This window comes from Lemur catta, chromosome 7, assembly GCF_020740605.2.
Source record: "Lemur catta isolate mLemCat1 chromosome 7, mLemCat1.pri, whole genome shotgun sequence".
NCBI lineage: Eukaryota > Metazoa > Chordata > Mammalia > Primates > Lemuridae > Lemur > Lemur catta.
In genome coordinates, this window is record NC_059134.1 from 104,286,477 (window position 1) to 104,301,750 (window position 15,274).

At 56.3% G+C, this 15,274-nt stretch overlaps 1 protein-coding gene across 1 annotated transcript in view; it reads right to left on the bottom strand.

The window, feature by feature from the left end:
- The window catches only part of LRP5 (LDL receptor related protein 5), a 105,509-nt gene that overhangs the window by 20,061 nt on the left and 70,174 nt on the right, over positions 1-15,274 (bottom strand). The window contains exons 9-14 of the mRNA XM_045558267.1: positions 13,296-13,585; positions 11,060-11,286; positions 9,504-9,688; positions 6,744-7,067; positions 4,806-5,005; positions 751-959 (exon numbers count right to left, since the gene is read on the bottom strand). Of these exons, the coding sequence (XP_045414223.1) occupies positions 751-959; positions 4,806-5,005; positions 6,744-7,067; positions 9,504-9,688; positions 11,060-11,286; positions 13,296-13,585 (1,435 nt within the window). The remainder of the gene's footprint in view (positions 1-750; positions 960-4,805; positions 5,006-6,743; positions 7,068-9,503; positions 9,689-11,059; positions 11,287-13,295; positions 13,586-15,274) is intronic.

Here is a 15,274-nt window from a genome sequence, read left to right on the forward strand (position 1 = left end):
AGTCAGGAAGCGAACTCAGGGCTCCCGGCCCGGCCGAGTGCTGGCTGTAGCCCGTCTTTCACGCCAGCCCCGCAGAGACCGGAAGAGGGCCACCTGCTCCTGCCCCCAAGCTTTCCGTGCTCAGTTTGTCCCTGAGCTTCACGTTTTGTGGCTTCAGGTCCCCTCCCGCCCTGGCTACTCCCTCTGAGGACCCCCAAGTGTACCAACATGGCCTGGGGGCTCTCCCACCGACCGGAAACTCTTGAGACCAGCGGTGGGAGCTTCGCGGCCTTCGAGGAGGCAGAAGCTCCCCAGGCCTCCTCGCAGCGGAACACACATGAGGGAACAAACCACCACCGCCTGGGACGCTGAGGAAGGGGCTTCTGTACAGGGGCCAAGTTTGACGGGGGACGGCACGAAGCCCACCGGCTCCAACGCGCACCTGTCCGGTGCTGAACTCCTACCACGTCTCTCCCGAGCCTCCCACAAAGCTCCCCGCAGTGCTGGAAGCGGGGTGGGGTGGCGTGTTTCCGCGTCCCTGCCGCGGCGGTGAAGGAGTGTGTGTTTCCATGCCCTGCTCTGACCGTGCAGGCCGGGGCTCTGGACAGCTGCTGACTGGAATGTCGGGGCAGGAGGCCCCGCCCGGCCTCTGAGAGGCTGGCATCCTCGGCGAAGGGCCCAGGGCCCTCCCAGCAGATGGCCTGGCACACCTGGGGGTGCAGCCCCCGTGCCCCACACCCACAGCACCCACCCACCCCGCGGGCCTCCTACCCTCGTTCTGCGTTGACGACGATGGCCCTTGGCTTGTCACGGTCCCCACGAAGCACCACCCCCATGGAGTCCCCGCTCAGCCGGTGGACGTTGATGGTGTTGGTGGCCTCGCACGTCCAGAACAGCATGCGGCTGTAGATGTCGATGCTGAGGTCGTGCGGCTGCCTGTCTGGGTTCTGGCCTTGGCTTGGCGAGGCCAAGACAAACGGCTGTAAGCAAAGAAGCCAAACGCACGCGTCAGGGACCCTGGAGCACCCTCGGGCGAGAGCTCTGGAGGGCAGAGCCCACGGTTCCTAAGATTAGCCTGAAAGTCAAAATTCTGACACTGGTGGGGACCTTTCCTGTCCAATCAGTCTTAACCACGTGTCCGTCCAAGAGTGATTCAGGCACCAGCTGCGGCAATACGCTCGTCATTCCCTCAGATGTCAGGGCCCATCGGCGAACCCGCCAGAGGGGCCTGGCTGTGCCCCACCAGACTGGCGGCTGTCCCTGCTCACAGACGCCCCACCGACAGCCGAACAGTCACCAGGACCACAAAGCCCCTCTCAAGGCATCGTCTCTCTTTCTTTCCCATTTCCTAGGACTCATGCTTTTCACTGAAGACCCTCCAATCTTGTTTTCTCGATGTAGTGTCAGCACAGTGGGCACGGGGACCAGAGGTCACCTGTCACCACCCCCTTCCCGAGGGAAACAGGCAGGGGTGCAGCCAGGCGTGCAGTGCAGGGACAGGGGAGGGCACAGGGACGACCCCCAGGGCAGCCACGTCTCTCAGACTCAAAGCCGGCTCTCCCTCTATGCAGTTCTGGGGGTCTCTGCCCAGGAGATTCTCCCGAACGCCATCTGACCCCATGCCATCTGCTGCGTCTCAGCAATGAGCCTTGGCTTTTGGAGAGACAGAGAATCCCCTACATGTGTCTTTGTAGGCAGAAGGAGGGGCGAGCCCAGAATCACGCTCATCCCCCTCATTCCAGAAGCCTGGTGCCCTAGTGGATCTGGTCCCCTTGGGCTACACCAAAAGACAGCTGTTCTCAGGTGACCTTGCCTGGTGCAAAGGGGCTTGGGGCACCTGGGCTGCTGCCACCCACGGTGTGGATGAAAAGCCCCTTCCTCTAAGTAGGGAATGGGGCCAAGATCTCTGCTCTGCTCCCTTCCAGACTCAGGGGAATTATCTTAGGGTGACGCTCTGATCACTGGTCATTTCGGGCTTTCTTTATCTGTCTCTTTCAGCAGTTACGAAAGCACGAAGTCTCCAGGTGGGCAAGAAGGGGCTAGCAGCCAAGAAGTAGCCCCTTCCCCAGGCCCAGCCTCCTGGACCCAGCCCCCATCCCCCTGTACACACACACACACACAGAGCAGCTGGGCAGCTGCAAGGGCATCGCTTTCATCAGGACAAGAAGCACCACTGGGAAGCATCACGTGTCTACATGTCTTTGTAGGTAATGACATCCACATCCCACAGAGCTGTGGACCCCAGGGGGCTATGCGTGCCTGGGGGGCTGTGTGTCACCTCCAACTGAACACACTCCTTCCCCAAAGCCTGGCTAGGGACGCCAGCCTGGTGCAGCCAACAGGCCAGAAGAAGAGCAAGAGCCCGGCTGACCCTGGGCCACGTTGGGCCGACTGCAGGGGGTGGGTCTGCGGGAGCCGGATGGAAAACCAGACTTGACAAAGCCACACAGCAAGCTTCACGCAGATGGCCAGTTTCACGAAACCCGAGCTCCAGTTTTAATGTAAGTAATAACACTTACGTTAGCACACAACTTCTTAACAGAATCCTGTTTACCACCACAGGCAATGCCCGCTTTCCTCCCCAGCACAGAGTCTCAGCCCGCGGAACTGTCCCCCGCGGCGGCGTTCACGGCAGCCGCAGGTGGATGCAACTCAGCGTCCACCGCAGGGTGAATGAACGAAACGTGGCCCATCCACGCAAGGGAAGGAAAGTCCGACACACGCTACGACACGGACGGGCCCTGAGGACAGCACTCTGAGTACATCAAACCAGACACAAACGGACAGATACCGTATGATTCCGGAGTAGCCAAATTCACAGATAGAGAGCAGAATGGCGGGTCAGGGGGGATGGAAGATAGTGCTTGGTGGGGACGGAGCTTCCGTTTGGGAAGACGAACTTTCTGGAGATGGAGGGTGGTGACAGCTGCACAGCTACGTAAACGTACTTAGTGCCACTGAGCTGTATGTTAGACTTGAATATGTTTAATACTGAAAATGGTAAACTATGTGTGTCATAAACGTTCACCACAATAAAAAATAGAAAACATAACCTCAGCCAACTGGATCCTAATTTAAACATCATCCCTGGGGGTGGGGCGCAGCCCTAATGAAGAATTAAAGCCAAGCCCTGCAGGGGGCGAGGCCCACAACAGACAGGACAGGAAGGCACGTTTCCTAAATAAGCCGTTCCCTAGGAGGGTTTTCTTCAAAGTCTGCACCCACTTCTGCGTGGACACCATAAAAGGACCTTCTCCAGTGAGACTCCAAGGCAATTTGCACCCAGGAGCTTTCTCCACAGGGAAGCTGCCTTCCCTCAATTAACACTTCCCATTCTCCAAAGGCTTCCCTGCCACTGCCACCTCCACCGAGTGAGATGAAAGGAACCCATTTCCTCTGTGACTCTGCTCCCCCAGAGACGATTATCACAGCTGCCCAGGCAGGGCTGCAATTTCAATCTGGCTGGCTTTTGCCATCAACCGAGGACACGAGGACATGGACCTCACACTATGACTTAACTCACAATCGTGGCTGGATGAAGGCCCTGGTGGAAAGGGGCGTCCAGCTCAGGCGCAGGACGGCAAAATCGAGTTTACAGACACTGTGAATCTTCTCAAAGTCCCTACAGACGAGCATTTCTCTGCCTCACTGTTAGAAAGATACCGAGATTTCACCAAGACAACATAAGCTCCTACACTGCCCACTCGGTGGAGAGAGAGGCTGCTTCTGCAGCTTCTGTGAACGAGTCTCTGGAAAACAGCACCACGCACGAGCCAGGCATGTCCCCGAATTCCACACTGACGACTGCGCTGTGCCCCTGCTGCCCACCGTTAGGAGATGCCAGGCGGGCCCGAGGCCACAGGGAGCACACATCCTCCCTGGAACAGGTCACATGAGCCTGACGATGTACAGTGGTCAGTTCTGCTATAACACTCATTTTGAAAACACAGATTTGTTCCCTCGCAGCGAGGTAGCAGGGGACAGCTGGAGCGTGGCATAGATTTCCCATTTGCTTCTGCATAATTTCATCCGTGAGAAACACTAAGTGAACGCAGAGAACCACACCCAGCACAGAGCCGGGTACGGACACTCACCTCCACCTCCCACCTCCCAGGGTCACCGCGGGGGCTACGAGCCTCGGCCATCCACACCTAGGGTTAGAACTTTCCATCCGCTCCCACACAATCCTCCTTCCACCATGTCACAGAACGCAGGCGCTGCGACCCTCCCGGTGCTCGTGCCCACGGCCAACTCCAGGTCTTTTCAAGGAAAAGCGCGGTGCTTTTATTGCAGTGCTCACACGCACACGTCACTGTAGGATACATGTACTTAACACATGTGACAAGGTGCTCCGGCATTTACCAGCTTCTTGTCTCTTTTGTTGTGTGTCACTGATGGGGTTTTTGGGCGCTGTGCCCCGGCCCCCTTTCCCATAAACTGTGTCTCTACCACGTGATCCTGCACAGTATGGTGCATGAACTACTGCACTGTAGCAGAAACGACTATACGATTCCTACGAAAGAGAAGACAAATCTGGAGTAACCAATACCAACTGCCCCTGCGAGACACAAAACTGCCCAGGGAGGAAAAAATCCTGTGGGTTTTGACCCCAACCACGACCACTGAAACAGCTGGGTAATCAGTGTGTCTAAGGTTTCACCCCACTCGGGGTTATACCCTGCAATTCCGTGATCGAAGCCCACATCATTGTTGGCCCAGGCCTGCTCTGCCGGCCCCCTCTGCCGAGAAAAGAGGGCAGCAGCCTGGAAACCGTCGGGGGGAGCTCCGCACGGAAGCAGCCCCACGCCTTCCAACGGCCCACTTGCCTGGGTCCCGTCGTCCCTGGCACGCTTGATGTTCTGGCGCCCGTCCACCCAGTAGATGAACTTGTCCAGGGGGTCGTAGTCGATGGCCTTGACGTTCCTCAGCCCGTGCAGGGGCAGGATGAGGTCCGGGCTGTGCTGGTCGTCTGGGATCATCCGGCTGATGGCACATTTCTGGCTGAACAGCAAGAAGGTGGTGGGTGCTGCAGGAGGCAGAGGCGAGGGGCTGCGTGTCAGCGCCTGCAGGCTGACGAGGGAGCGGCGGGGCGGACGGCTGCCACTTCGTCACAGTGAGGACGCCTGCACACGCACCTGCCAGCTGCCCCTGGGAAAGACGGGAGGACTGGGGGATTCTACTCTCCATGGTACGCGTGTCTCTGAAGTTTCAAAGGACATGTGTTATTTTAAATTGCAAATTTATAAATCAGTAAAATGTTAGGACAGAAGGAGGGCTGTGGTACCGAACACCAAACTCGCACCCACAAATGTACGTGACGCTTGGATGGCTGCGCAGTTTGCTCCGATGAACTGCTGAAAACCGTGTCACGTGAACGATGCCACCAGGAGGAGACGCTCCTCGGTGTGTCAGTGAGCAGCACATCACCCCACGACACTGCGCCAGAAACGAGGCTGGGCCCGGCAGCCGGCGCCTGGAGGCTCCATAAACAGCACGGTCACCCTGCATCCTGGTCTCTGTGGTTTTCAAGGCAGCCAAGGACTGGGGGGCTGAGAACGCCCCTGGGCCTTCCCTCAGGTCACAGGCACAGGCCCCAAAGACCCTGCTTTCCAGGGGGAGCAGAACACAGGACGGCCCCTCCCTTGCAGCAGGTGACAGAGGTCTGCAGACCTGTGTCCGGCTGCCCGCGTTCAGAAACCGTGGCGCTCAGAGCACGTGGGAGGACACCAGTACAGCGACCGTGTGAGGGTTACAGTGGCTGGTTTGAAATCCAAGTTGTCACCCCAGGTCTGCCGGCCACAGGAGACTCTGAGTAACGGCATCCTCTCCGTGCCTGGGTTACCTGCACTTCCACGTGGCCCTTCACGGCGTGGCCCATGGAGGAAGGGTGAGCAACAGGACCAGGGGGAGCCCACACCCGTCACATCCCAGCCCAGGGCCTCCAACGGCCCACGACCCTTGCAAAGCCTCAAGTCCCCCATCAAAACAACCGGGCAGCAAGACCAGCCCTGGGGCCGGCCCAAGGCTGCCTGCGGCTCAGACAGGCCCAGATGACAAAGAGCCTTACGAACTGCCAAGTGCTGCATAGAAGCTGGATTGCGACTGGCTCTGTGCCAGTGTCAGGGGAGAAAAGCCTGCCAGCAGGAAGCACCTGCACTCTCTGAGGGGTCGTGGGAAAAGTCACCCTGGACTCGCTGAACCTCTTTTCTCATTGTTGAAATGAGAACAGAAAGGCCCACCTATAACTCAGAGGTCAGTGTGAGGATTAGGGGCTGATGCAAGGCCACCTGGTCAAGGGGGTCTCTGGAGCCGGCCTGCCTGGAATCGAGCCTGGCTCAAACTTTTCCAGCCGTGTGGCCTTGGCCGGGTTACTACACATCTCTTTGCCTTACGTTCCTTTTCTGTGAAATGGGGACTGTGTTACGCACCACCCACAGGCTTGAGGAGTAACTGAGTGCCGTGGAAAGCACTCAGCATCGTGCCAGCAATACGAGTGGAGCGACTGGTTCTCACATCCAGAGGTCCTCCCCTGGAATCTTCCAGCTGAGGGCTTGGCCCATTTACTTGTGTCTACATGATGCAACAAGTCCTTCACCCAGCCTGGGCCTCCAAGTAGCATATGTGGCTTGTGCAGTGCACAACCTGCCCAGCCATCCATGTATACCAAGGTAACCACAGATGAAAAGGTCCTTTCGACCTCAGCTCCCACAGTCAGCCTAATCTAATGTGGGAGTGTGGTACGGGGGGGAAAGAAAGGCACTTACGGCTACAGTTGCGGCTGCTGGGGTCCAGGGTGTAGTGCGAGGCACAGCCACAGCGGTGGCCGCCAGGGACGGCAAGGCACAGCTGCCCACACTGCCCGTTGTTGTGCATGCAGTCGTTGAGGCCATCCTGGCGGGAGGAGTGGAAGACCAGGATGTCCATCACGAAGTCCAGGTGGCCCTGGATGAGGGTGCGGTTCCGGCCGCTGGTCTTGTCGGCCCGCTCGATGCTGTGCAGATTCCAGTCCGTCCAGTAGATGTAATCGCTGTACTGTGTCAGGCCAAAGGGGTGAGGGAGGTCATCGGCAATCACAACCCGCTCCTGACCTGCGTGGAAACACGTGGGCACGGCGTCAGCAACGGCACAGCCAGGCCACAAAGCACGGGGCGCCCTGCTGGGCAAACTGGTCCAACCCTGCAGCCTGGCAGCCACGAGAAATCCTTAAAGTCTCTGGCCACTGTACAACGGGCCAGGTCTACCAAAGCTGAACGTCCACCTGCTCGGCAACTCCACTCCTGGGTGTATGTGCAAGAGAAATGCACGCGTCACCCACCAAAACCACACACACGAGAATGTCCACAGCAGTAAGCACAGTCATGAGTCGCTAGCAACAGGGTCATGTTCTGAGAAATGCATCGTTAGGCGTGATGATGCGAGTTCGTTGTTGTGCAAACACTGCAGTGTGTACTTACACGAACCTCGCTGGTACAGCCCACTACACACCAGGCTGTATGATAAGGCTTATCGTTCCTAGGCTACAAACCCGGACAGCATGTTACTCACTGAATCCTGGAGGCCACTGTAACACAAGGGGAAGTATTTCTGTATCTAAACATATCCAAACATAGAGAAGGCACAGTAAAAATATGGTATCATAATCTCATGGGACCACCATCACGCATGTGGTCTGCTATGGACCCAGACATTACGCGGTGCATGACTATTTGTAATAGTCACAGACTGGAAACAACCCAAACATACGTCAACAGTAAACGGTGGTGTCTTCACATACTGTAAGTTATATGTCACTAGCAACAAGTGTAACGCGGTCAGACCTCACGGAGATTCAGAGGACCCTAGGGGACACTTGGCAGGTGCCAGGCACATGAGAGGTGCTTCTGTCCACGTTATCTAATTAATTCCTGCGTCAGCTCTGTGAGGAAGGTACCATTATCACTAGGAAACCAGGGCATAGGAGGGCAAGTGACTTGGCTAAAGTCACACAATTCCTAAGCAGCAGGGCCAGGAGCAGCCCGGGCAGTGAGGCTGCACGTCCACGTCCCTGCCGGCTCTTGCCACGTCAGGCATCGTCACTCACCCTTTGCTCCCCCAGCGACAAGCCCGGAGCTGTCCACATTGCTAATCAAGCGCTCAGTGACACCCAGAGCATGAAGAGAAGACACGCAGCAGTGACAGCCAGGCCCTGCGCACACGGCCATCCTCGATTTGCAGGCTGAGGCCAGTCACCAGGACTTTGCTGGTTTTCAGCTGGGACTGTCCTCACTCCAGGGTGATTAACGAGCACAATATCTCAGGAACCACAACTGCACTTTGATCGGTTGCTGGTCTGGCACCAGCTTTGGGTAAAGACCAGACAAGCGAGGTCACGCAATTGACCGCCGAGCTGCGGTGCGGGTCTCAAAGACACACTCAGACCTTGCCGCTGGCCTCACACACCGGGGCAGTCAGGGTCCACGGCGGGTGCAGCCGCCCTAGGCAGAAACCGGGACACCGGGGTTCCAGCTCCAGCTCTGCCCCCACAGTGCCTGGGACGAGGCATCCAGCTCGTCTACACCCCGGTGTCCTCGTCCACACAACGGCACAACCACACCCACCACAGACGGCAGCAGCAGCGATCAGGCGGGAAGCCACTCTGTTCGCCCTTCCTGCAGGCCCCACAGCACTGGATGGCTTGCAGGGGCTCTGCCAGACCCAGGGTGCAATCGGCCAGCCTAGGATCACCAAAGCCAGGGCTGCCTGGGTGACCGTTCCAGCGCTGCACGACCAGCCACACCCTCTCCTCCCCCGTCTGCCTGCAGAAGCCGAGGGCTGCCTGGGAGTCAGGTCTGAGCCCTGGGAGCTTCTGCTCCATCAACCTTCCATTCTCCCACCTGGGCAGGGTGGGGGGGGGTCCCTGGGGAGCACGGTGGCTCCAGTCACCTGGCACATCATCCAGGACAACTAACATAACCACTCCCCTCTAGCAGAACAGTCTGAGTTCCTGCTCTAGGTTCAAATCCTGCCCCGACAGCTGGATGAGCAGGGACAGGTTTTCTTAAAGCTTCCCTGAGCCTCATTTTCGCCGTCTGTCAAGGAGATGAAACAGAGCAGCCCAGGGGTCTGGGAGTCTGCGAGCACAGCGGGTGCTCAGGGCTGGGTGGAGACTGAGCGCTGGTGTCCCACGAGGGCTCCACAACTCACCAGCTCTGTGACCTCAGGCAAGTCATGTGACTTCCCTGAGCCTGTTTCCCCATCAATGAAAACCTCTGCTCTGTCCCTGCCCAGGGCCTAGCTGGAAACGGGTGCCAGCAGGTGCATGGGGAACAGCTGTGACCAGGGCCTCTCCCGACACAACCACAGCAATGGCAGCACAGGGGGACATGGACGACCCCCAGGAGGGTGAGGCTGATGCGCTCAAGGTGTGTCCACACCTCCTACAGGGGCCTTGCAGGCCAGAGGGGCGCAGCGTGGTGGGGCCGGGAGGTGGCCAACACCCAGCCACCCACCCTCCATGCCAAAGCCCGGGCTCAGCCCGCCCTCACCCAGCATGTTGGACGACTCAATCATGTTGGTGTCCAGGTCGGTCCAGTAGAGACGCTGGTCAGTGTAGTCAATGGTGAGGTCGTTGGCCCGGCCCACCCTGTCCACCAGCGTCATGTAGTTGGTGCCGTCCATGAAGGCCCGCACGATCCTGGGCTTGCCGCCCCACTCAGTCCAGTAGATGTAGCTGGAAGGCAGCGGGGAGAAGGGCAGGCGGGATCGGTGAGTCCACTCTCACCAAGGCAGACGGTGGCAGGGGACACACAATGCCACCGTCTGCTCAGCTCAGCCCTCCCTTCCTGGAGAAAGCCATGTCCTGGAAGCAGGGAAGGAACGAGACCCCTGCAGCCCAAACGTCCCTACAAGGCCATCGCTATGCACCTCCCTGAGTTCCGGCAGCGGCTCAGCTGTAAGGGGAGCAAACACGCACTTACAGACACAAAAGCAGGAGCAGAGACAAGGCAGCCGCGTCTAGAACACCCAGGCCGGGCTGCTTCTGTCGGGACAAATGCTAACTAAGCTCCACTGGATGCGGGAAAAAGGCAGAAGCCGGGATAGACCGGGGCACAATGGACAGACAATCCCTTTGCGTGAAGAGGGTGGAAAACAAGGCCCAGGCAGAGGCAGCCTCGCAAGTCGGGGTGCAGACTCGGCCCTGTGCTGCTCCCCCGGCTCCTCCTTCCTCCTCTTAGCAGATCCAGAAAAGGAAACACATCCTGAAGCCAGGATTTTCTAAGTTCGCCTTGCCCTGCTCCTTAAACCTGGGCCTCTTTCTGCGTGCCCTGCTGTCCTGGAATCTTCCTTTCTCCCACAGCAGAGCACGTGACAGGCAGGGATCGAGCTGCTCCGTGTGCATCACAGCCACTTTACGGGGTGGGCACTGTGCCCACTGCACAGGGAAGCAAGCACAGGTCCAGGGAGAGACCCTGCCCAGGGCCCGTCTGGCCCCAGTGCCCACGGCAGGGCCCCCAAGCTGCCCGGCAGATAAAAGCACGTTTCCCTCCAGAGGCGGGTGCTCAGCTGCAGCTCAGTGGCCTGCGAGGAGCTGCTCCTGGACCGCCTGAAACCTCAGGACCTCGACACCAACTCTGCAATCACAGAGTCTGACAACACGGTGCCAGGATAAGAGGCCTAGACGGGAGCCTGAGACAGAACGTCCGGGCCAGCCTCTGCTCTAACTGGCCTCATGACCTTGGGGAAGTCACTTAGTTTCTCTGAGCCTCAGTTTCCACATCTGTGAAATCGGAGACACAGACACCCACCCCAGATGCTCCAATGAGCCAGCCCAGGTGAACGCAGCCAGCACAGGGCCTGATACAGCCACTTCTATCCTTTCCTTCTGCTCTGGCCTCAGCTTCCATCCGTGAGTGAACCAGACGACCTCCAAGGGTCTTAACAGCCCTGGCCACCGTCACAGGGAATGGCGGGCAGTGCGACTCTAATCGCACAGTGCCAGGTGGGCAGCCAGTCACTCTGCCTCATTGGCACGGCTGTGCTGGCCGGGGCAGAGCGGTCACAGGGCATGGGGACGCATGCCACAGACAAACACGGCCCTTACCCTTTGGTGGGATCCAGGGCCAGCGACCTTGGGTTGTCCAAGTCCCTCCACACAAGGACTTGCCGGAACTGCCCGTCCAGCCGGGCCACTTCGATCCTGTTGGTCCCGGTGTCGGCCCAGTAAAGGTTCTTGCCCATCCAGTCAACGGCCATGCCTTCGGGGTAGTCAAGGCCAAACTCGATCACATGCTCCACCGAGCTCCCGTTCATGAAGGCGCGGCTGATGGTCTGGCGGCAGGTGAGGAGGGAAAGGGCCACGTTTTAGGAACCAGCATCTTTTGTAGACACCTAACCACGAGGAGCCAGGTCACCTGGAGCAACTGCTGACCACATGTGGGATCAGGTCGCCAGTACTCAAGAGCCTCAAAACGAACATTTGAAATGTAGCAAAATGCAACCTTTTAAGAAAGAGCAACTTGGACATTGATACACATATTACATATGTACTTATGTGAGGCTTGAAAACATTTGCATCCTTTCACCCAGGAATCTTCCTCTTGAAACTTTATTCTAAGTTTCCAACTAATAAAAATATAAAAGACAAAGAACTATTCAAAATACAAGAAAAAGGCTTTACACACAGTACACACAGAATTTTGTTTTGTTTTGTTTTTTAAAAAGACAGGGTCTCACTCTGTCACCCTGGCTGGAGTGGAGTGGCACAGTCATAGCTCACGGCAGCCTCACACTCTTGGGTTCAAGCCATCCTCTTGCCTCAGCCTCCCAAGTATTTGGGAATACAGGCATGCGGCACTGCACCTGGCTAATTTTAAAAAATTTTTTGTACAGATGGGGTCTCACTATGCCACCAAGGCTGGTCTCGAACTCTTGGCCTTAAGCAATCCTCCCACCTCAACCTCCCGAGTAGCTGGGACTATAGGCTCGCACTACCATGCCTGGCTCCAAAGATGTTTGTTACTATGATATTGTTTGGAATTGGGAATGGTTAGGTCTAACAGGGAATGTCTGTGCAGTGGAATATTTTACACATTTAAAAAATATTAAAGAGTTTGTAGCAGCTTAAATAAAACACCTTTTACAATGTTAAATGGAAAAAAAAATCACAATATAGAATTCTCTGTAGTGTAAGACTGTGATTATGAGAAATACTATCTTAGAGAAAAAAGACTTGAAGGAAACACACAGAAGTGTCAGAAATGGTTGACTCTTGACTAGTGAGGTTATAGGTAATTTTTACTTTCTCCTTTATATTGTTCTATATATTTCTTTTTTTTTTTTTTACAAAGAAGCTTTATGACTTTTAAAATCAGAAAAAATCTTTCAAAGATATGTAATACAAAAAGTAGAATAAAAAAAATGATTAACTGTTTCAGTTGTCCAGTATTTTAGAACAGGGATCAGCAAACCTGCTCTGTCAAGGGGCAGACAGTAAATACTTAGGGCCTCACAGGCCACACGGCTGCCAAAGCTCGACTCAGGATCACAGAAGTCACTGCAGACAACCCATAAACAGATGGAACTGCCACGTTCCAATAAAACTTTATTTACAAAACCCGGAGGCCAGCCCATGGATCAGTTTGCCAAGCTCCACTTTAGAAAGTGAAAAAATCCTTTCCTGTATTTGTCCAGATGTTTGCACTTGTCCTGGGAATGAGGAAAGGGTTTGCTAAGCAAATGGGCACCAGTGAGGGGGCGGGGGAGGGGGGTGAGTCTGAAGTCAAGGGCAGCTGACAACAGTGTTTCGTGTTTACACAACCACTCTATAAAAGCCTGTGTCTCCAGGATGTGCTCATTAGTCACTCTTATTTGTTTATTAAAAATACTTTCACTGGCTAGGCACGGTGGCTCATGCCTATGATCCTAGCACTCTGGGAGGCCGAGGCAGGAGGATTGCTTGAGCTCAGGAGTTCAAGACCAGCCTAAGCAAGAGCAAGACCCTGTCTCTACCAAAAATAGAAAAAATTAGCTGGGCAAGGTGGCACATGCCTGTAGTCCCAGCTACTCGGGAGGCTGAGGCAGGAGGATCGCTTGAGCCCAGGAGTTTGAGGTTGCTGTGAGCTATGGTGATGCCACTGCACTCTACCCGGGCAACAGAGTGAGACTGTCTCAAAAAAAAAAAAAAAAAATACTCTCACTGATATTTTATCAGCTTGAATGAAGTTACAATAAACACTATAGCTCTTTAAAAAAAAATTTTTTTTGAAGCCTTTGAGGCCTAACAGTTCAGGCAAGTTTTCACACGAGAGCCGCACACACGCGCGACCAGCCCGGGTTACCTTCAGGCTGACGTCCGTCCAGTAGATGCGGTTGTTGGACACGTCAAAGTCCAGCGCGGAGGCCTCCTTGACGCCCGTGAGCGGGATGGCCACGTCGTTGTTGTTGGTCTCCAGGGAGATCCTGTGGATGGCGGCTCTGCTGGTGAAGACGAGGAAGGCCTCGGGCACGATGCAGGTCTTCATGTCGCTCAGCAGCTCCAGGCCGATGGGGCAGCCGCACCTGGTTGCTCGGGGTGTGAAGAAGCACAGGTGGCTGCACCCGCCGTTCCCGTCTGCACACGGGTTGGTTCCTGGAGGCGGAAGCACAGGCCCTGAACACCAGGAGCCAGCAGAGAAAGCGGCGGGACCCAGCCACCGTCACGCACGGCTCTACTCCCACCACACGTCAACTGGGGACAGTAGGTGGGGCGCTGGGAGAAAGCCCCGGATGACGGCAACCGAAGTTCTCCCCAGGTACAACCGAGTGGCAGTGACAATAACAGCAGCAGCTCTCACTGGGCCTTGCCACGAGCCAGGCACTGGTCCCTGGGTCACCTGTCTTAACTCACTCCATCGGCCTAGCAGGCAGCAGGTATTCTCATCCCCAGTGTCCAGTCGAGGCAACCAGAGTTCAGAGAAGCTGCTGGGGTCACACCGGCACCCAGGGAGCAGCACAGTGGGAGCCCCTGCCAGGTGGGCCAGCCCTGGATGCAGTGATGCCTCCAGGCAGCCAGGCAAGTCACCCCTCCCAGCCTGCGGACGGGACTGGCTCCCGCGGGTCCCACCCAGGCGCTCCCTGCAAGTCAGTGACATCCTCAGCAACCCTGAGAACTTGCACTCTCCCAGGAGAGTTACGGGGGTCTCTTTTCATGGAAGCAGACAGTACGCAGCATGTTTGTCTATTTTTGTCCAGTCTGTTAATCTCACTCATCTCCCAAAGCACTATTAAAATTATCTTTAATCTAGTGTTAAATATTTAAGCTTAAAAAAAAAGAATCCTTTCCCCTATCTCCCTTAGTAAACCATGAGATGGGGTCACAGGGGGGATTTCTCACCTTTAAATCACAGCCCTATGGGTGCATCCTTTTTTATCTCTGGCGTTTATTTTTTGTTTTTTGAACAATCGCGCACAGTTGAGTCTCACCCTCCACAGTGGATAATGAATGTGTTTTTGTGGGGTTTTTGTTTGTTTGTTTTGAGACAGGGTCTCTCTCTGCCGCCCAGGCTTGAGTGCAGTGGTGTCACCATGGCTCGCTGCAGCCTCCAACTCCTGGGCTCAAGCCATCCTCCTGCCTCAGCCTCCCAAAATGCTGGGATTACAGACATGAGCCACTGCACCCAGCCTAACGAATGTGTTTGTAAAAGTGGCTGGTAGAACTAACCTGTGCAGCCCACCCTCCCGTCCCCTCTGCATCAGGAACCCAGGTTTCAACACAGGCCCACGCCTAGGAGCACCAGCTGCTCGAGGTCACGCCCCCAGCCTCACCTCCAGGCCTTTGCTCGGCTGCCCCTTCTGCTGGGCAAGCCCTGCCCCCACCTGCTGCCTGTTTCAAGCTCAATTAGCTCCCTCGCACGCTAAGCCAGGGACCTCTCTGGCATCACAGGGGAGGCCACCCGACCGGCAGCACAGTGCACTTGGGTGTCTCACCCACTAGACCTCAGGCAGCTTGGCGGTGGGCACTGGGTCCTCTCTGTCCACTCATGCGTGTGTCCGGCAGAGGTCTGCTGGGCACGTCCAGCACGCAGGCACCGTACCAGGTACCAGGCCCCCGCTGGGAACAGAGCCCCTGCCCCGTGGCACAGCACCCCCTTCCCGCCCCCAGATGCCAATCTCTCCAGTGTGACTTGCTGACCTGGAGTCCTTTTCAGAAAGAGACAAATTGTTGTGTCAAACAATGACCTGCTCAGTGAGTTTTTTGCAGATCCTGGCTTCCAGGTAAAGGCGGGGTGTGTGTGCGTTTGAGGGTCAAGCCTGGCCACAGTGGACGACACTCACAGCC